The sequence below is a fragment of the Nuphar pumila genome, chromosome 6, assembly GCF_984573655.1.
Source record: "Nuphar pumila chromosome 6, dmNupPumi1.hap1.1, whole genome shotgun sequence".
In the NCBI taxonomy this organism is placed as follows: Eukaryota; Viridiplantae; Streptophyta; class Magnoliopsida; order Nymphaeales; family Nymphaeaceae; genus Nuphar; species Nuphar pumila.
This window is the reverse complement of record NC_143254.1, coordinates 8,932,672-8,955,739: the sequence shown is the minus strand read 5'-3', so window position 1 is coordinate 8,955,739 and position 23,068 is coordinate 8,932,672. Positions and strand designations below refer to the sequence as shown.

Genomic DNA, 23,068 nt, shown 5'->3' with positions numbered 1-23,068 from the left:
CAACAATAATGGAGGGAGGCATATCAATATGATCTTCAAAGAATTTTCAAGCTATCACAAATTCAAACTAAAAAGAAATGATGTGTGTGGAACTAGGGATATTCAAATATAGAATATCATTCTTTACCAGGAGGGGGAATATCAATAGATCTTCAAAGAATTATCAAGCTATTCAACCTAAAAAGAAGTGATTGCATGTGTGCAACTGTGGATGTTCAAATATGGAATCTCATTCTTTAGTAGTGAGGAAAAATAAATTCAAAATTTTGCACACCTGAAATCTTCTGCTCATTTGCGGAACTGAAAACAGAAATGGTGGCAGATCACAGCTTGACAAAAGTTGCTATCCAAAATGTTCTGCAGTTAGTCATACAATGACGGTGCAACACGATCCTTCTGCAGTATTACAAAACTGTAAGAGAAATAGCAGCGGACCGTAACTTAACACCATCTTCTATCCACTTGGACTCTGAAGCAGTTGCCCCTGCAATATATGCCTGTAAGACGTGAAATTAATCAGACCAAAGGAAAAGGTAAACTTGGAAATAGAAAGACCAAAAGGGATGCACATAAAATAATGCACACACCTTGCCATTACTTACGGATGCAACTAAAGCCACATGCTGCTCCTCTACATTGAACTCGTAGAAGTAATAGGTCCTGAAATAATTTGAAATAAAACAAATAGAGTAAACTCATCCTGTTGCTTCTCAATGAAGACAAATCCAGCATCTGAAGATACAAAATTTTTCAGTAATTTAAGAAACATCAGCACATCGTGATATAGCAAACGAGAAGAGAAGCCTAAGCATATAGACAGGTGAAAATTTTTGGATTGCCAATCTCTACAGAACATTCCTACCCATCATCCAGGCATATATTCTAGAGAGCATCAGGCAGTCCGTGACCAAGAAAATCATCACCTGTGATCTAATATGACCTAACAAATATTATCTACCAGCCTATGCCTTGAATTTTGGTTAATCCACAAGCTATTCATTACAAAACCAAAATCACAACAGGAATTTTCCAGAAATCTAAACCCTGCAATTTACAGGTTCAACAAAAAGCATAGTTTAAAAACTCACCGGGTCAACCCAGTGACTCGGTTGACTCGGCCTGGATCGCCCAGTCACTGGGTCAAAAATGAGTAGACTCGTTTTGTACAAAACTCTGCCGAGTCACCGAGTTGACCCAGCTGAGTCATGGGTGAGTCAGCCGAGTCATGAGCGAGTCATGGGAGAGTCATGCATATATATACATATATAACATATTTGATATATAATTACATATATTATATAAAATATAATATAAACATATGTATATTATATATAAAAATATGGTTTACATATATTAATAAAATTATACATTAAGTATATTATAAAAATATCATATAATGCATATTATATATAATATATTGATAAAATACTATAAAATATACATAGTATATATATTTATATATTTATATATTTATATATTTATATATTTATATATTTTATACAAAATATAAAGTTAACATGACCCAGCCGAGTCACAGGTCACTCAAGGACAAGCCGAGTGACGAGTCAACGAGTTTTAAAGCCATGACAAAAGGTTTCAAAGACGAAATTGCACAATTTAATCATGCATCTGACTATCTTCACTCCCAATTCTGAAAAATGAAGAAATCAAACATCAGCTTGCTTGAAAAATGCATATAAATCTAACCTGAAGCCTTCTTCTTCCTTGATCTTTATTGTTCGCGCAGACTGTATGGTTGCTCCACCTGCAATGACATGGGGAGACAAGATCCTGAAAATCTCTTACATAATGATGAATGCTTCATTAGCATAAAAATGAAGAAAAAGTAGTACATAGTATACAGATTTTTCTTCTTTCCTTTGTCTTGTTTCATACCACGTCATAAATACTTCAAAACATTAAGACAACGCCCTTCAGATTATTTATTTTCAATAATTAAAGTGTGATTTACCAAGTGGCCAAAGATTAATCAACTCTTGATAATCACATATCATCAAAACAAATATCATTTGGGAATCTACCATCCTAATCATAACATTCACTTATCCTGCAAAAGGAGTAGAGAACTGATTCTGGAAATTATGTAGACCAGAACACAATTAAATGAAAAGCAGATCTATCTTACGGATAGTCAAGAAGTCCATATTATTATCAAAACAAATATTATTTGGGACTTTTCTATCCCAATGACAACATTCAATTCTGGAAATTGTGCAGACCAGAAGAAACTTAATTAAATGAAACACCGCTTTTAGAAAAAATTGAATGAAAAGTAGTCATCTGATGGATAGTCCACAAGACCCCAACGAGAGAGAGAGAGAGAGCCTTAGATGGTTTCTTGAGAGAGACTGCTTGCATACATGAATTTTCATTTTTGATGGAAAATATATATAGTGCCATAACACTTAAAATTTACACTTTGGCTGAGGATAATAGAAGTCTTTAATCTGAGGCAAGACTGAAGATCCAGGCTGGCTAGTAAAGAAAATAAAATTCCAACATAAAGAAGATAGATGTTAATATGACTACAGAACTTTGCTGAACTCTAAATCCTTCCATAAAACATGAGACCTAAGTGCATCCTTGAGCATTGCATATGCATGCAAAAGATGATATTGCAAAGTACAAACAGTAAAACATTTCTGACAAGAGCAACATGAAGATCACATTCCAGAAGGCACAAAGCAGGATGCCAATCTCAGATTGACAGCCCTAGACCTTCTACAGGATTAATTTCTCATTGTGAAAGAGGAAAAACTAAACCTGAACAATTTTGATATTAGCTAGCATCATATTGTTAAGTTGTACACGCATATATATATATATATATATATATATATATATATATATATATATATATATATATATATATATATATATATATATATATATATGTTTCATATTGTACATATAAACCAGAGTTACCGGAAGCGCCTAGGTAAGTGGGGAAGTGCACTTCCCCGAAGCGCGTTTCGGAAGCGCGAAACATCGCGCTTCCGAAATGCGCGGGGAAGCGCCACTTTAAAATGGGAAGCACGCTTCGCCCTCGCTTCCCCCCACGCTTCCCCCATTTTTTTCAATTTTTTGTATTTTTTATTTTTTATTTTTTTTTGCTTCCCCCTCGCTTCCTAGATTGCTTCCGGTTCGCTTCCTAAGTCGCTTCTGAGACGAATCCCGATTTACTCCTAAGTGGTCCCACGCTTCCCGCTTCCTAAAAAGTTTGAAAGTGCCTCGCTTCCCGCTCCCGCTTCCTGTATCGCTTCTTGCTCCCGCTTCCTCAACTGGCAACCATGATATATATATATATATATATATATATATATATATATATATATATATATATATATATTATTTATAATGATGTAATAGGTAATACCCTTTAGGGCTATTTTCATCATTTCACAACATTGTAATAGGTTGTGCCCATTAAGGGTACTTTAGTTCTTTTACTTTATTTTGTTCATTTTGTCTTTTTTTGTTTTTACAGGGACTATTTGGTCAAAGACAAAATAGAGATGTTTTTTTTTTGACTAATCAACATAGAGTTCACTAGTCAATAGAGTTGTTGGAACAATCCAACAGCACAACAACTCTATTTGAGACTACCTCTTGTGTATAAATAGGGGTGAACCCTCTCTTGTTCTTCAATGCTCTTTTAAAGCATTCTAACTCACTTTGTGAGTATATTATGAATAAAATGTTATTTATTTTAACCTTGCTTTTGTACTTTAAAGCATCGTATTTCTCTTAGTGGTTGTTTGTATTGCCTATGTTGGCACCTTGTATTATCACATGGTGGACTTGTGCATATGCACGTTGTGTTGGTGTTATCGTAAGCCCTTTGTGGTTCTTGCTTTTGTTTTTTCGCATATTTCGTAACATGGTATTAGAGCAAGGGATGCTTGATCTTGGTATCTTGTTTGATTTTGTGCTTCGAAAGAAAATTTTGGATTGATATATGGCTTGGATTCGAGGCTCTCATATTTTGGTACATATCTCTTGGTTAATTTAAAAGAAAAGGTATTTATAATATATATTTCTTTTCTTTTCTTTTCTTTTCAAAATTGGTTTAACATATTATGGTTATTTCTTAGGCATGTAAAATGTGTTTTTTGAATCAATTGAAATTAGAGTTTTGTGAAATGTCTTTTAATGAAATATTAGTTTAACGGCTTTTGTGTTTGTTTGTTATACATTAACCCATAAGTAGTCTACTCTTGAGCTCATTATGGTAAGTTCTCTATGTTATTATTATTTTTAATACAAAAAATATATAATTTTATGATCTCGTGTATGTAAATATATATTTATTTTGGGTTTTTTAGACATCATTATAATTGTTGGTGACGCACATGTCAAAGCATGTTCTTTGAATTCTATTTGGTACTTTCATTGAGATGTGTTCATTAAAATTTTGAAATTCTTGTATGTTTTATATCTTGAGTCATCATGATTTTAAGTTCATTAGTCATGTCATGGATGTTTTGTATGCTCTCATGAGATTGCTTTGTCGGCATATCATTTTCATATTTATGTGTTGTGGATATATGTCTATGCATGTTTTATGCGTCATTAATGATTATGTGTCATTTCAAAATTGTTTTTGGTATTTTGTGTTAAAAATTTAGACATTTTGGGTATTGTTTTATGGTCTCAAATTAAATTGAAATTAGAGTTTTATCTTAAAAATCTTTTTTTTTAAGTGAGCTATTGTTTTATTGGCTTTTGCATAAGCATGATAAGTCAAAATAAATTTGGGGTATGTTAGTATCTTATGTGAAATCATGATGTTCATATGCATATCTTATGTATTCCTTCATAATTTTTGTGGCTTTAAAGTTATTAGGTTATTGCATATACATGAATTTTGACCTCTTTGTGAGTATCCGTGATTAGTTGTACTTGTGTATACTCTTGGTTTTGATAGAAATCGTGGTTCTCTGTTTCATACACAAGAGCAGTCGAATGGGAGAGAGAGAGAAGAGAAAGCTGCAGGATTTTCCCCAAAATGAATCACACGACTGTGGTATTGGGCTTCACTATAAATACATGTTGTTACAATTACTAGGGTACGAAAATACCCATCATACAAGAAATGTAAATTACAAAATGTCATTAGTGGCTTTAATGAACATGTGCTAATTAGAGTGCTAGTTGGATGAACTCAGATTGGGTTTGGATAAGATCCAAACCCAGTCGTGTGTACACACTCCTTTTCATCCTCCCTCAAGTTGTACATGGTTTTGAACCATGAACAACTTGCCTTTCAACATCCAGAATCGGTCCTTGATAAGTCCTTTGGTAAACAAGTCAGCAACTTGATCAGTAGTCCGAACAAATTTTGGTTCAATTTCTTTCTCTTCGACTTTCTGTCTTACAAAATGTTGATCAATTTCAATATGCTTGGCACGACTGTGGTAGATAGGATTGAATGACATGTTGATGGCACTTTGATTGTCGCATAGGAGAATACATTTAGATATTGATTCTCCTACTTATGTCAACAAATGTTTAATCCATGTTACTTCAGCTGTAGCAGCTGCCATTGATCTGTATTCAGCTTCTGTGCTTGATCTGGCAATATCCCTTTGTTTTCTACTGCTCCAAGATACAAGATTTAGGCCAACGAAAATACAGTATCCTGACACTAACCTACGCTCATTTGTATCTCTTGCCCAGTCTGCATCTGTGTAAACAAGAAGTTCATGCATATTATGTTCATTCATACTCTTTTTGTACAAAAGACCATCTTCAATAGTTCCCTTCAAATATCAAAGAATGCGTTTAACAGCTTCCATATGTCCAATACGCGGTTCATGCATAAACTGAGATACCTGATTGACTGAATAGACAATATCAGGGCGAGTAAAAGTGAGATATTGAAGCATCCCCACTATCCTGCGATATCCTGTAGGATCCTCATACAAATCGCCATCTTTAGAACTGAGTTTCTGATGAAGTACACTGGGTGTGCTTAGAGGCTTGCAATCTTTCATACCTGCTTTGCTGAGAACATCAATGGTATACTTATGTTGGGTAAGTGTCATGCCTTCAATAGTTCTGTCAACTTCTACTCCAAGAAAATATCGCAGTTTACCAAGGTCTTTCATCTTGAACCTGTGGTTCAGGAGTTCTTTGACCTGCTCAATGTGTTCAGCAGAGCTACCTGTAATGATTATGTCATCTACATATATCAATAATAAGGTAATTGTGTCGTTACATTTGAATATGAAAACTCTCTATATATGGTTCTTTAAAAATCTCTATATATATTTTTGGTCATCTTTAATGTTGTATGTCATTGCCGTCTCATAGTAGATTTGCTTATATTGACCATGCATATGATTGCATCATTTGATATCTTGTTGTACATATGATTGCACTATACTCATTCTAAAGTTTTCATCTACCTTTATTGGATTTGATTTGAAACTTTGGTTTTTTAAATTGTTTCTTATATATGAACTCACTTATTTGGAAATTGATTTTCGTGAGTATGTATTGCCTCCTAATAACATTTGTTTTGTCCATCACAGATTTTTATATGATGCCTCATTTATTTTTGGCCTTGTTGTTGTTGAACTAAAGTTGTTTATTGGAGTGAGTTATGTTCACCTCAATTTTTTGTCAGTTTAGATTGTCGGCTTATAGTTTGTCTCTAACTGACGGTTGTTTGATCTCAGGTTATGTGGGTGTGTTATGTTGTATCACTAATTTGTTTATTTGGCCATTGTTATTATGGATACTTATAAGTATGTTTATCGGTGATGGCTATCTATTTTGAAACCATGGTGTTTCGAAAGATTGTTAAAATTGATAATCTTATTATTTTTAATGACATTAGTTTGTTTTCATTACAAGCTCTCTTACATCATGTGTTTTTCATATTCTACCTATCATCTAAGTGTCATTATATGTAGACAAAAGATGTTTGTTCATACCTTCATGTGTATTTTAGCCCATTGTTGGCAATGTGATTATACTCTTGATCTAGTCGTTGATACACTTGATTTTTTTGTGTTATTATAAGTAGACAAGAGATGTTTATTTACACTTTCGTGTGTGATTTTAGACCATTGTTGGCATTGTGATTATACTCTTGTTTTGAGTGCCATTATGTGTAGACAAGATATGTTTATAGGTGTGTCTTTGGCCCTTTAGTGGCATTATGTCTATGCTCTTGTTTTAGTCATTGATACACTTGATTTTTAAGGTTTGGAGATCTACTGAGGTGATTACTTATGGTTGTCAAACTATTGTTTAGATTTGCAAAATATCATTTTTTGATATTTATGGGATTTTTAAATTTCTTCATATCTTTCACAAATTGGTGTTGATTTGCATATATCATTCCCTTTGTTATGTGAGATTTTTTAAAATCTTTCCATGAAATTTTTAAATTTTTACTACTTATTTTTTCTTGTATGAAAAACTGTTTATCGAAAAAATTTCATGCATTTCATTGATAATATATATATATATATATATATATATATATATATGTTTTAAAATTGTTATTTGGTCCTCTATACTTAAACTCATTCTAGTATGTGTGAGTGAATTTTAATGGGTTGTGATTTATAGGATTGCTCTCGTTCATTATTATATGCATTAAATATATTGCATATATATATATGTTTCTAATTGATTATCTTGTCCACATTGTTGTATTGTGAACACCCCAAATTTTTTAAAATTTTGTAAATATTCCATTTTTGCTCCTAGCCCCATTTTCTGAGAAAATTGAGTCATTTTCAATCTAAAAATTTCAGTTATTTCTCGGGTTCACTGGAATCCAAATTCATTTCCTATATCTGATTCGATTTTGGATCTGAATCCAGTGCCAAAATCCAAACCTGAGCCTCGTTATCCAAGTTTTAAACCAAATTATAAAAATACCAAAAATATTTTCTGAAAGGCTCAGACAGTCCATCCGGTGTTCGTTTTGATCCATTTACTCTGTGTTTCTCAGTTCAAGGTTCAAAACTCAAATATTTCCCCAAAAACTGGATCTAAACCCATTTTCTCAAGAAATTTCCAAGGTTTAAACCCGAATTCGCAGAAAACCCATCTTTTTGTAAATATTTCTCAAAAATACAAAAAACTAGTTTTAAATCTATGGTTTTCCTTTAGTTTTAGAGTTTTACAATAAAAACACAAAAAAATACAAAAAAAATATATAGAGAAAACGAACAAAAAAATCAAAATAGAAAAGAAAAATACGAAAGATTAGTTGAGAGACCCTTTTTAGGTTGTTTTAGTGAAAACCCCTTTTGAAAAATCTTTTTTAAGAGAACCCTGTTTTTGAAAAATTGAAAAACTGCAACGATCTTTCTCTCTCTTCTCTCTCCCGATCACGCTCTCGTTCGCCAACTGTCTGCCTCTTCTCCCCCTCGTCCATCGATCCCCAACGACATCCGCCCATTCCCGATCCTTCTTTAAAAAGGGGCACGCAGGGGAAGCGAAAGGGATCCATTTTTTTTACATTCAAAATCCACCCCATTTCACCATCGCCTTCTTCTTTCTTCTTCCCCTGTCCTCTTCTTCTTCTCCTTCTTATCTCCCTGGTGTCTCCCCTAAATCGACAAAAGGAGATCGACAATTTCTGCAGGAGGAATACAGTAAGTCCCCCCCCCCACCTCTTCTCTCTGATTTTTCCGATTTCTTTGAATTTTCCTGCTCATCCTCTTATTTAAAGCACCTTGTGTGATATCGATTTTCTTATAGCAAAATCGATCCACAGTAGTGCAATATTAACGGAATCATCTGATTCCAACAATTTCTTTCCTTTTTTTTGGAATTTCTTTGGTTTGTATACATTAAAATCGATATTCCCATCATCATTTTGCTTTCATTCTGGTTTGTCCATGAATATCCGTATATTTTGCATTTGCTTGCCTCACTGGCATCGATGGTCATATTCAGCATTATCGCATCACATGTTAGTTTCATTTTTTTTTCTTTCTTTCTTTGGGGTTTAGTTTCGTTTTCATACATGTCAGTTCGTGTTCATCATTTTAGGGATGGCATTTGTTAGATCAATTATATCCATTAGTTCAGCATATTTTTGCACATCAGATCGCATTCATTGAGACCAACCACTCTGTTGATCGGTAATTTCCTGCAATTGACTCACTGGGGTTTATCTAGAGCGTCTGATGTCAAATTAGCTATTAAGGTTAAAGAGAGAGTGTTATAGAAATCTAAGTAAGTGTCGTGATAATGAGAATTTGGAGAAGTATATGATAGCAAAGAAGGAAGCTAAAAAAGTAGTTTGGAACGCAAGGGATAAGGTATATAAGGAGGTTTATGACAAGTTGGATACCAAAGAGGGCAAGAAGGATATTTATAGGCTTGCAAAGATGAGAGATAGGAAATCGAGGGATCTGGGTATGGTTAGATGTATCAAAGATGAAACGCAAAGGGTTTTAGTCAAAGATGAGGAGATGAAGGGGAGATGGAAAGATTATTTTGATAAGCTATTTAATGAAAGTCATGCTCAGGTTCTGGGAGACTTCTCCATTCTTTTTCATGAGATGAATCGTGACTTCATGCGCAAGATTCAAAAGAAAGAAATTACAGAGACTTTGAAAAAAATGAAATCAAGAAGGGCAGTTGGCCCAGATGGTATTCCTATCGAGGCTTGGAAATGTTTGGGAGAGAAAGGTTTAGAATGGTTGACAAATCTTTTTAACAAGATTTGGCGGACAAATAAGATGCCTAATGAGTGGAGGAATAGTACTTTGGTGCCTCTATATAAGAATAAGGGTGATATACAAGATTGCACAAACTATCATGGTATAAAACTCATGAGTCATACTATGAAACTTTGGGAGAGGGTGATTGAGTCTAGGTTGAGGAAGGTTGTCATGATATCGGAGAATCAATTTGGTTTTATGCCTGGAAGATCAACTATGGAAGCTATACATCTTCTTAGACAACTTATTGAGAGAAATAGAGAGAGGAACAAAGATTTGCATATGGTTTTTATTGATTTGGAGAAGGCATACGATAGAGTACCTAGGGACGTTCTCTGGTGGACAATGATGAAGAAAGGTGTTTCTCTCAAGTACATTAGTATAATTAAAGATATGTATGAAGGAGTAGTAACCAATGTCCGCACTTGTGGAGGGGTGACAACCAATTTTACTATAACGGTTGGGTTACATCAAGGATTTGCTTTAAGCCCTTTCCTATTTGCTATAGTGATGGATGAGCTTACGAGACCAATTCAAGAAAATGTGTCGTGGTGTATGTTGTTTGCTGATGATATTGTTTTGATTGATGAGTCTAGAGCTGGGGTTAATGCTAAGTTAGAATTATGGAGACAGACATTAGAAGCAAGAGGTTTTAAGTTCAGTAAGAGTAAGACAGAATACATGGAATGCCGATTTAGTAAGCAACGAAGTAGTGATGGGAGTGTAGTGAAGCTTGGCGAGCAAGAAATACCGGTGGATGATTGTTTCAAATATTTGGGATCTATCATTCAAAAGTATGGAGAAATTGATGGAGAAATCATAGGATAAAGGTTGGGTGGATGAAATGGAAGAGTGCAACTGGAGTGTTGTGCGATCGTAGAATGCCATTGTGGTTGAAGGGAAAGTTTTATAGGACGACTATTAGGCCCGCTTTACTATATGGTACGGAATGTTGGGCTGCCAAGAGACATCATATTCAAAAAATGAGTGTAGCTGAAATGCGTATGCTGAGATGGATATGTGGAAATACAATAAAAGATAAGATTCGGAACGAGGAGATACATAAGAAGGTAGGCGTTGCACCCATTGAAAATAAGATGAGAGAGAATCATTTACGGTGGTTTGGACATATTCGGCGAAGGCCTACTGATGCTCCAGTTAGAAGGATGGAGAAATGGGAAAATATATTAGTTAAAAGAGGTCGGGGTAAGCCTAGGAAGACATGGATGGAGGTGATAGGAAAGGATATGAATGCTTTGAACCTCACCGAGGACATGGCATTGGATAGAAATGATTGGAGGAGAAGGATTCATGTGGAAGACCCAGAATGATTTTCTTTTTTAGTTCATATCGCCGACCCCAATTGTTTTGGGATGAAGGCGTAGTTTTTGTTGTTGTCTGATGACCCAATCCATCTGCCTAGATCTGTTACTCAGATCTGCGTTACTATTAATCTGATCTTCAGTAATCCACCATGATCTGCATTTAATATCTGAAGATCTGGATTGCGGGGAATGCAGATCGACTCAATGTAACTCAATCTGTAATGCAGTGAATTCATTGTAAATCCGAATCGGATTCATGGTCTAAATTTTTTTTTTTTGGAAAACACTTACTAGTTGGAGGAGTAAATCGTGAAAACAGTTTAGGCACTCCCAGGGAATGTAAAACTTGCATATGCATAGATCCATTGTTGTGTCCTATGGGTGTCTTGTTTTTGCATCGTATGTGTGGGATTGTTAAGGCAGTTAGTTTACTGAGGTGTGGTCTGGAGATTCAAATTAGTTGAAGTTATTCTTCCTGCTTGCCCCTTTCAATCTATATGAATTTGCTTGGTTTTGATTTCCCTCTGAAAGTCTGTAAGTAAAAGCCCACATCGTATATAGATGAATGCCCTGGTTTCTTATTGCTAAAAAAAAAAGCAATGTCTGATATGCATTTTGCATGCATCTGTTAAACGCAATCTTTGATATGTTTAATGAACTGTGGTGTTATCAGAAGTCGTTTTGTTCTCTTTTTCTTTTCCATTTTTGGGTGTAACGCCTTCCTCTTCATTTTAGCATCTAATACATTGTAAACTCATCTATATATGCTGATCCAGCATGTGGCTCTCATACTTTCGTTCAGTTTATCATAACTTGTTTTCCTGCAACTTGGAAGGATGATCGCAAGTACATATGCTAAATATTGATGGTATTTGACAACATTGGCATCATCTGATGGCATTTACATTATAATTTGATGGTATTTGCAGGAGCACTTTAAAAAAAAGAAAAAAAAGAAAAAAATGGGATTCAATACAGTATCATATATGTGTTAGTTCTAAAAAAAAAATCAAAGAGTCTCACCAGTGATATAGGTTTCATGTTTTCAGTTATGGAAAGTCAATTGCATTAGGTAGCCTCTCTGAGATTATTTTCCACTAGAACTCCAAAGTTATGATTTCCTCTCTTATTCCATTTTAAGCATAGCAATATCCATCCTATCACACCAACCTGACTTGTTTTTTTTTTTCAGTTCTTACAATAGAATAGGTATTCAATCTGAAATTGGGGAGAAGCGAGTATCTGCATTCCAGTGTGAACCTAATGGGGAACTTGTTTTTGAGCTTGTATCTTACATCCCTTCTAGTCTTCCTCTGAGTAGGCAGCTGAAAACCATAGGAACGACCTCTGTATCCCTGCAGGATTTGGTTAACTCATCATCATTTTCTGTAAAAAAAAATGGTTTGAATTGTCAAGTGATGCTGTAGTTGCAGGATGTGAGCCAGTTTACTTGCACATCGCTGTCTCTGTCACTGTTCCAGTTATTGCACCACATGTATTTCACATGTCCCAGTCTGGTCAATATGCATTAAACTCATGTTTCAATCCACTTCTGGGGAGGATTCAGCGGCTCAAGTCCTGGACTCGTTTTGTAGATAATAAGGGAAATGAGATTATTAACATCCAGATGAGAAAGAAAGCATTTTTCGTCTTTGTTTGAAAAAAAAAATTGGATAATGGACAAGAACTGGAGTGGCTTGAAGCTCAAAGGATTGTAATTAGTCAAGATCTAGTTGCAGTTGCCAAACAACAATTGCTGTTCCTTGAGGCAGTTGATAGAAATCCATGTCTGTATGATGGTCCTGTTTTAGACAGAGCTATCCACAGGTACAAGAATTACCGGCTTCCCTTGCTTGCTAAGCACCATGAGTCCAAGGTCACGAAAGGGCCATTGGTTGTGCCTCTTGAATGTGAATGGGTTTGGCATTGTCATAGGCTTAATCCGGTACAGTACAAATTGGACTGTGAAGAGTTCTATGGAAGGACCCTTGACAATCATGATGTGCAGTCTACCGTAAAAGGGTCTTCCAAACAAGAAACTTCTGAACTTTGGGGTAATTTATATCCAGAAGAACCGTGTGAGCTTGATTTATGTTGCTATTTCCAAGAAAATATTGTTGAAAAGGTTTCTGATATTGTTGCATCCATTAGATATGACCTTGTTGCAGCTGTTAAGTGGCAGAACTCTTTTCCATACCAGGTAGCTAGACCTTGTATGCAGGATGTTCTATTTCTTGAAGAAGCTGTAGCGAGGTATAAAGGCTTCCTGCATTTGATCAAGAGAAACAAGCAAAAGTCTGTGCGGCAATTCTGTGTGCCAACTTATGATATTGATTTGATATGGCACCCACACCATACTGCTTTGCACCCTACCCTTCATCACCATCACTATGCAGCATACTTGCTGCTAACATTTTCCCTTAACCATGTCATTACTCACCTCTTTATAGCACAACCCTCCCATGAGTAGCTGGAATGTTTTATGCAAATCAGCTGTAGCTTCAGCCATTTCCAGCATTTCTACTTTTTAACATCAAGTAGCCATCTGTAAATAGCCCTATTACAAGCTCCAACCCCCCCCCCTACATTTTTCACTTATTTTATGTATTTACTTTAGCATCCATATGCATTTGGCCCTTCCACTTCGTAGCCATCATACAACATCTAGTCATTTCATCTTTTCCCTACACTTCCATCTCCTGCTATAGTTCCCAACCCCAGTTACCTGCACTATTCACTCTCACTGCATCTTTTGCATCCCTCCATTGCTACCCCATCGCCACTCATTGGTGCATCATACAATACATTGCATGTTCTTAGTGGTATATGCATTTAGCTCCCCTATTACAATATCCATGATAATAAGCATGTCAATCTAGTTCATACAGTCCATATTCATATAGGTTTCTATCTTACTGCATCTCCATCTTGTGTGCACGTTTTTTATAACATTAAAAGGGTATTTCATACATCATCTAGGCATGATCAGGTGCATTCTTCATTTAGGCCATAAATGGTTATTGCATCATCTGTATTACAAGTCCACAATGATATCCCTTTCCATATGCATTTATTATTTAGGAAGAGTGTCATCTTCCTTGACTTAGAAATTGTAATTTCAATTCTCAAATTATAATAGCTAGACATTAATGAGAATGTTTACTTTTCAGCATAGATTAGAATGTATGAGCATGTATATATTCTAAAAATTGCTCGTTTCATGTTGTTTCTCTTTTACTTCAAAATTTCACGAATGGCACGTGCACCATTCTAATAAAAAGTGATTAAATCCTAAGTTGATGATTTGCATCAATGGCCATAGTCAGGGTGTGAACAAAACTTAGGATTTTCATCTTTTATGGAATAACATTGGATCTACACTGAATCTCTTTTCAAAAATCATCATATTTTCAAATATTTTTCTCATTTATTAAAGTTTAACTTAAAATTAACTCAAGATATATATCAATGGTCATAGTCAGCAGGATATATTGAGAGTTAATTTCATTTTAAACTCTATAAAGGCACAAAAAATGTATTTTATTCTTCACTTGAATTTAAATATGATTATTATATAATACATTTTATGGTCATAATCAGAGATGTATTATATTCTCAAATCTTATTTTAATTCACTTAAAGAATGAAATATGCTTTTCAAAATCCAATTTCAAATTCTTTTAAATTCATTCATCATTTAGGATAGATTTACATCATATTTTCAAAATTATTTTTCAAAATCCAAGTGATTTTGAGATATATTTTCAAATATCTTCTTCATTTCTCAAATCAATCTTCAATTTCTATTTCAATCCATTTTTCTATCTCATTTCAAAATTCAAAAATTCAATTTCAAAGTCCCATTTGACTTTGAAAATTCGAATTCACTTCTATATTCCAAATTCAATGTCAAAACCAATTTCAAGGCCCAATCCAACCTTGAAAATTCAAATTCATTTTCATCTTCAGGATTCAATTTTAGATCAAATTTCAAAAGTTCAATTTAACTTTGAAATTCCCGATTCATCTCCTGATTTCAAAACTCCAGTTTTAAAAATCAAGTTTTCCTTTATTTTTGAAAATCTCTAAAGTTCTATCTAAAGATTGAGTCTTGATTCTCAATCTAAGTTATTTTTTGAGATTGACTTTGAATCTCAAAAATTCGATTTTTCCTAAATTTAAAACCCATTTTTAAATTCAATCTGGGTTTTCAAAACCCAGATCCATCTTCAAAGTCCCATTTGGGTTGTCAAAATCCAATTTCATCTTAGATTCTAAATTTAGAACCAAATTCCACCTTGGATTCAGATTTTCAAATCTAAGTCCATTTAGGATTCGAGATTTCGGATTCAACTCCATCTTGGATTCCAGACTTCGAATCCAATTCCATTTAGGATTCCAAATTTCGGATTCAACTCCGTCTTGGATTTCAGACTTCGGATCCAATTCCATTTAGAATTCCAGATCTCGGATTCAACTCCATCTTGGATTCCAGACTTCGGATCCAATTTCATCTAAAATTTCAGATTTCGGATCAAAAATCCATTTAGGATTCCAGATTTTCAGAACCAACTCCATCTTAGATTCCAAACTTCGAATCCAATTCCACTTAGGATCTCATATTTCGGATTCAAATCCATCCTGAAATCCAGATTCTTAATCCAATTCTATTTTCAAATTCCACCTAGATCCAAGATTCATTCTAATTTCGGACTTTAAAATCCGGAATTCAATTCCCTTTCAAGATTCCATCTCAAAATCGAATCCTAGATTCAAAATCAAAATTCAAAGTTCATTCTAAACTTTGAAAATTCATTTTCACTTCAAAAGAGTCTATCTCAGTTTCAAAATCTCCTTCTCTCATTTTTTTTTTCAAATCAAAGTCCATTTTTCAAGTTCTGGTTATTCCAAGACTTGAAATTTCAAGTTTCTTCTTCCAGATCTATTTCCAATTCTAAGTTAGATTCAAAATCTAACTTTTGCAAATCAAACCTTTGAATCATTTCTTCACTTCATTATCAAATTTATTTCAGAATCACTTGAAAAATCCTAAATTTCTAAATTGTTTTCTTAAAAGCATACATTTCTGCATCTGCATTGCACAAGCATGATTCTTTGTGCATTTAGACTTAGAATAAATTTTTAGATAATATTTAAGCAAAGCAAAATGCATGAATTCGATTCTTGGTTCGATTACCCCTGGTAAAGGCGTCAGGAACGGTCGAACCTCGTACCGACGAGTGAATCCCGTATCTCCATTTTCCTGCAAATTTTCAAAACGGAGACGAGTGATTTTTCAAAACATTTCTTTGGTCAAATGAGACCTTGCAAAAGAGTTTCTCTCTCTTCTTCCTTTTCTTTTCTCTCTTCTTTTCTATCTTTTATTCTCCTTCAAAAAGGAAATAGAGGCTAGAAAGGCAAAGAGAAAGAAAAGAGAAACAAGAGAAAAAATTTTGCATGATCACATGTATGCATAAATTTAATTAACTCCTCTTTTCTTAAGAGTTCTTTTTAAAGTGTTATACTTTACATGCATGTTGTTTTTAGTATAAATTGATGATTTGCTCTATTTGGGATATTATTAATACATGATTGTTTATCTCTTCTTGATAATTTAAATGATCTTTAACTGATTAAATTCTCTTGTGATCAATATTTTCTTGAAAAATATGTTGATTATGGGATTATGCTTGTCAAATTATTTTTATAAATTTTATATCTGAGGTATGCTCCTCTTATCTTGCTTGAATTGTTACTAATATTCCTAAAAATCTTAAAATTATTACTTTGTTTAACTTGAGTGTTATTCTTTTTCAAAATATACATACTAAACTATATAACTATTTGGTTAGGCTATCTTCTTTTTGTGTAGTTGAAATATGTGTTTTGTTCTCTCTGCAGATTCTTAAAGATGTGATGGATTGAGAAAGGAATATCTTTGATACATCATATCATTAAAATAGAGATAGTCAATGAAAGTGTTTGGGGATGATCACCAATGAAGACATTCAAAGACTTATATTTGCAAAATTCTTCTATGCATCATAAAGATGAAAACTCTCAATGAAGACACTTGAAGACTGGGATCCTCCCCATTGATTCTATTTTGTATTTTCAAACTTTCGATATAGCACACCGTAAGTACGAGGAGTGTTAAGTTTATATATATATACATATATATATATATATATATATATATATATAGTTTATTTATAATGATGTAATAGGTAATAACCCTATAAGGGTATTTTTGTTATTTCACAACAATGTAATAGGTTGTGCCCATTGAGAGTACTTTAGTTCTTTTACTTTATTTTGTTCTTTTTGTCTTTTTTTATTTTTATAGGGACTATTTGGTCAAAGACAAAGTAGAGCTTTGATCAAATAGAGTTGTTGGGTTCTTTTTGGACTAGTCAACGTAGAGTTGACTAGTCAATAGAGTTGTTGGAATAGTCTAACAACTATATTTATAGTTATTGGAACAATCCAACAACTCTATTTGAGACTACTTGTGTATAAATAGTGGTGAACCCCTCTCTTGTTCTTCAATGCTCTTCTAAAGCATTCTAACTCACTTTGTGAGTATATTATGAATAAAATATTATTTAATTTATCCTTGTTTTTGTGTTTTAATGCATGGTATTTCTCTCAGTGGTTGTTTGTATTGCCTATGTTGGCACCTTGTATTATTCCATGGTGGACTTGTGTATGTGCACGTTGTGTTTGTGTTATCAAAAGCCCTTTGTGGTTGTTGCTTTTGTTTTTTTGCATATTTTGTGACACATTACACATGATTTCTTTCATAGATCTGTACAAGATGGGAACAAAATCTGTAAAATTTACCAGGCACGAAGATCTGGGCTGCCTCTTTCAGTGAGCCTAAATCCGCAATATCTTTAGCCTGTTGAAGTCAAGAAACATTATGTTAATTAGAGAGGAAGAGGGCCATATATATTTTAGTGAACTTAAATGCTCCCAGTTATGGAATCATTCATTTAGCATAAAAGGCTTATTTTCAAAACCCTGCTATATCATACAATTCAGAATGAGTGGATAGAAATGAGGATGTCAACTGTTGCGGTTCGAGTTAGATATCTGACTGAATCTGAATCTATTTAGTCAGGTTTGGCAGAGTAAGGAGCATCTGAATCCGATTAAGAAGTGGACTCAGATTCATTAAGGGGTTTTAATCTGAACCTTTGCCCAAGTCTGAACAAATCTGAATCTGATTATGTAAAAGTATATGCAGTTATCTGTTTTAAGCTGTCACATCCAGATTTGATATGATACTTCTCCATCAAAATCCAATTAGGTCAGATTCAGTGATGCTTACATCTGAACCGAATCCGACCCATTGACATCCCTAGATGGAAACCATTTAATGATCAGATATCATGCCCTATGTAACAGGAAAACCATCTGATAGGTAAGATGTAAGCAAAATATATATACTGTAAAATGTCATCTCTTTGACCTACCTCTAAGAAAGTGATCTTCAGTTGATTACAGGTTCGAATCACTACACTTAGTGTTTCTGATCTGCATGGATGTGAAATAAAAAACAGCAATAAGTATAAACAAAGAAAAGCAAAAAGCAAATACACCATACACAAGGTCAGGTAATGATGTACATACAGAAGGTGATTGATTGTGAAAAGCAATGAAGAGATGCACTTGTATGGAAAAAAAAAAGACCAGCAGACTTTTCCCTCTTCTTTTGTGTGACCCACAGAGTAAAAAAAAAATCACAAGTAAACTACGGCCCTGTTTGGATCTATTTTTATTTATTGACTACATCTATAAATTTAAGCACATTTTATAAAGTAGAATTTTACCTTAGTGATGATGGTGTAGTAGATGGTGGTGAAGGTAATGGTAATGATGGCAATGGTGGTAGTGGTGGTGGTGGTAGTGGTGGTGGTGGTAGTGATGATGATGATGGTGGTGGTTATGGTGATGGTGTCAATGGTGATGATGATAGTAATGATGGCAATGGTAATGGTAATGATGGTAATGGTGGTGATGGCAATGATAGTGGTGGTTAGAGATGTACAACGAGCCGAGCTAACTCGGGCTTGACCCGTTTAAGCTCGGCTCGAGCTCGTTCGAAAAATAAATGAGCCAAGCTTGAACAAAGGTTTAGGATCGGTGCACATAAATGGCACGAGCTTGAACAGGTAGTCCAGCTCGGTTAGGCTCGATAAACCCGATTAAGCTCGGTTTACATACTTATATAAAGAAATTAGATTTTATATATGTATATTATTTTTCTTTACATGAACACAAAAGGAGGTGTTACCTTAGTGGGTAAGTCTTTGGACTCTTTTGAAAGTGGCATGTTTCAAATCCTACCACTTACGTTTCTTTCAAAAAATGCTTTTGACACAAATTTTAAAAAAAATCTTTGGAAATTTTTATAAATGCATTCAGCTCGAGCCAATCTTGGGCATAGGCTGTTAAAGCTCGGCTCGATCTCGAGCTGAGCTTGAACAGCCATTTTCCTTCTCGAGCCGAGTAGAGCCAACCGAAGCTCGGCTCAAACCCGGCTCGTGTGCATCCCTAGTGGTGGTAATGGTGGTGGCGGCGTTGGTGGTGGTGGTAGTAGTAATGGTGGTAATGATGATGGTGATGGTGGTGATGAAGATAACGGGGGTGAAATGGAAGAAAATTAGTAAAAAAAAAAAGGACTCCCCCTACTTTTGAAAAAAGGGGTGAAATATATATAAAAAGTCACTAAAAAAAGTAAAAGTAAAAAATACAAACACCAAAACTTGCTTTTTAAAATAAGCATAAATGGCAAGGAGCAACTTATAAAGTGATCCAATAAGGGGGTAATTATACTACAATAAACAACTAAAACATGGCATTGTGCCATAGTCCCATGTTCACAACAGAAGCAAATAAACAAATTCCACATATATGAAATTAAGCTTACAATATGATCAAGAATACCAGCATGGTATTCAAAGTGATACATGCATTAGGGTTTCTCAAGAGAAAGCACAAGAGAGGAGAGGAGAAAACTAACTTCATTATTTTGATAAAGAAGGTTAGTCCCTTTTAAGGGTCGACCCACTCTAGATACATAGAAAGACAGAAAAAAAATGTACAGGACCAAATTACCCTTGGTTGTGTTATAATGTACAAAAGAATACTAAGAGATAAAGGGGCAGCACACAACTAGTAATACAATATTTTACACAACTCTTAACACTCCCCTTCAAACTTGGGATGATGCAAAGGTATCATTCCGAGTTTGGAAAGGAACGAGTTGAAATGGGAAGGAGTAAGACTCTTAATAAATACATCTACTACAATCTGATTCCTTGAGCCCACATGCCCTAAAGCAATGACTCCATCTTTATAAGCCTTCCTTGTATAGTGACAATCTATTTCAATGTGTTTGGTTCGCTCATGAAACTCTGAATTCTTTACAATATGAATAACGCTCATATTGTCACAATACAAATGAGTCTTATCCACAATGGAGACTCCAAACTCACCCAGTAACCATCGTATCCAAATAATTTCAAGAGTAACTTGAGTCATAGCTCTATATTCAACTTTCGTTGTGGATAAGGCAACTGATGCAGCTGTCTTGGAGGAGGCGTGAAACAATGGCCACCGTGAAGACAGTGGCTGAACTCTTTATTAATCTCAACAAGGATGTCGATAACAGAAGGACATTCAATAACAATTAAAGAATGAAAAAAAGAAAACAATAGGCAGAAAGAAAAAAACAGGAAAACTGCAGAAGGTAGAAGACGGCTGAAGTTTTAATATTCTCTGCCTTCACACAACCCTAGACAGGTCTTCTTAAAGACTGTTTGTTGGACCGGGTCGTGGTTCCAGATTTGGATCCGACCCACGACCCGGGTCGGTATCTCTTTGCAACTGGTTCTGGGGCGTGCGAGCTCCACCACGCCTGACGTAGGTGCGCAGGGGTACCTCCCTGCGTCGTGGCTCCGTCCCTGCAAGTGAGTCATATTCACGGGGTCCTTTATCTGCCCTGTGTGGTGGATCGAGTGGCACGATGGGCCCAATCGGGTCCTGCCCTGCATCATTCTCCCCTGGTTGGGAAGAAGTCGGCTCTGTCGACTTGTTATTGCCACAGTAAGCATATAGATCAGCCACGTTGAAAATAGGGGAAATATGCCAATCATCGGGCAGCTCAAGGAGGTAAGCATTCGAACCCAATCGCTGAAGGATCCTAAAAGGGCCATACTTCTTAGGACTTAATTTGCTATAGGTGCCTACAGGAAAACGCTCTGGACGCAGATACACCCAGACGAGTTGACCGACCTCGAACTGGACATCACGACGAATCTGATCTACGAAAGCTTTGTAGGTCTCATAACTTTCAACAAGTTTGGCCCGAACTTGTCTGTGAACGTCACGCATATACTCAACGGCATCAAAGGCATCCGGAGCTGGAGCTGAGAGATCTGATACAGGGGCTAGGTCAACGACATGGGTGGGAGACCGACCATACACTACTTGGAACGGAGATTTACCAGTGGAACGGTTAACAGAGTTGTTATAGGCGAACTCAGCTTGGGGCAATACGAGATCCCAAGTTTTGACATTTTCGCCCACTAGACTCCGTAACAAATTTCCTAATGTGCAGTTCACGACTTCGGTTTGGCCATCAGTCTGGGGATGATATGCACTACTGAACTGAAGCTTAGTTTTCAATAGGGCCCATAACGATTTCCAAAAGTAGCTCATAAAACGCTTGTCGCGATCGGAAGTGATTGTATGAGGTAGACCGTGGAAACGGGCAACATCCTTGAAGTAATATGAGGCGACTAAAGAGGCATCGGTGGTGCGCTTGCACGGAACAAAGATAGACATTTTGGAGAACCGGTCAACAACTACTAAAATGGAATCAAAACGACGTGGTGTGCGGGGAAGGCCCACGATAAAATCCATGGATACATGCTCCCACGGTCATTCAGGAATGGGTAACGAGGTGTACAGACCACTATTCTGACGATGACCCTTGGACACTTGACACACATGACAGCCTTGGATAAACTTGACAACATCTTTGCGCATTTTGGGCCAAAAGTATCGTTCATCTAATAGAGCGAACGTCTTATCATGCCCGAAATGCCCTGCTAACCCTCCTTCATGTAATTCAGAAATCAACTGAAGTCTAAGGGAGAAATTGGGTACACATAATTGGTTACCACGGAAGAGGTAACCATTATGAATACAAAAACGGGGGTCGAGGTTGCGATCTGAAGAGGTGCACCCTTCCCAGACTTTGTGAAAATCAGGGTCTGTAGGGTACAACTCTTTGCATTGCTCAAAACCAATGACCTGCACCGACATAGTCATCAGAAGGTTGTTCTTCCTACTAAGAGCGTCAGCCACCTTGTTCAGGGTACCCGATTGATGCCGAAGCGAAAAGGTGTACTCCTGCAAGAAGCTGACCCACTTGGCATGACGAGCACTCAATTTTTTCTGACTGTTCAGGTACTTCAATGCCTCATGGTCCGTGTACAAGACAAATTCCTTATAAATGAGATAATGCCTCCAATAACGAAGGGCTTGTACAACGGCATAGAACTCGACATCGTAAGTAGAGTATTGGCACCTGGCCTGAGTGAGTTTCTCGCTAAAGAAGGCGACAGGCCTACGATTCTGACTCAAGACGGCGCCAATTCCCACTTTAGAGGCATCACATTCAACCTCAAAGACTGCACTAAAATCTGGGAGGGCTAAGACAGAAGCACTGGTCATTTTGTCCTTGATGATCGTAAAGGCTTTGCTAGCCGCCGGCGTCCAATGAAAGCTAGTACCTTTTAGGCACTCCGTGATGGGGGCCATAAGGGTACTAAAATTCCTCACGAAACGTCGGTAAAAGGTGGCTAACCCGTGGAAACTACGGATCTCTCCTATAGTCTTTGGGGTAGGCCAATCGACAATCGCTCGGACTTTAGCAGGGTCGGCCTTGACGCCATCAGAAGACACAATAAACCCTAAGAACACGACACTGGATGTCATAAACTCACACTT

General features: G+C 35.8%; 1 protein-coding gene across 2 annotated transcripts in view; it reads right to left on the bottom strand.

Moving 5' to 3' along the window:
* LOC149833844 (tagatose-6-phosphate ketose/aldose isomerase, putative (Mog1/PsbP/DUF1795-like photosystem II reaction center PsbP family protein)) overlaps positions 1 to 23,068 on the bottom strand; it is a 73,647-nt gene that overhangs the window by 356 nt on the left and 50,223 nt on the right. Inside the window, exons 3-7 of one of the 2 annotated variants that reach the window (XM_090011064.1) lie at positions 18,523 to 18,583; positions 17,888 to 17,945; positions 1,708 to 1,765; positions 588 to 660; positions 275 to 497 (exon numbers count right to left, since the gene is read on the bottom strand). In XM_090011064.1, the coding sequence (XP_089867190.1) occupies positions 405 to 497; positions 588 to 660; positions 1,708 to 1,765; positions 17,888 to 17,945; positions 18,523 to 18,583 (343 nt within the window). In that variant the 3' untranslated portion in view covers positions 275 to 404. The remainder of the gene's footprint in view (positions 1 to 274; positions 498 to 587; positions 661 to 1,707; positions 1,766 to 17,887; positions 17,946 to 18,522; positions 18,584 to 23,068) is intronic. The other variant, XM_090011065.1, reaches the window with a different exon arrangement.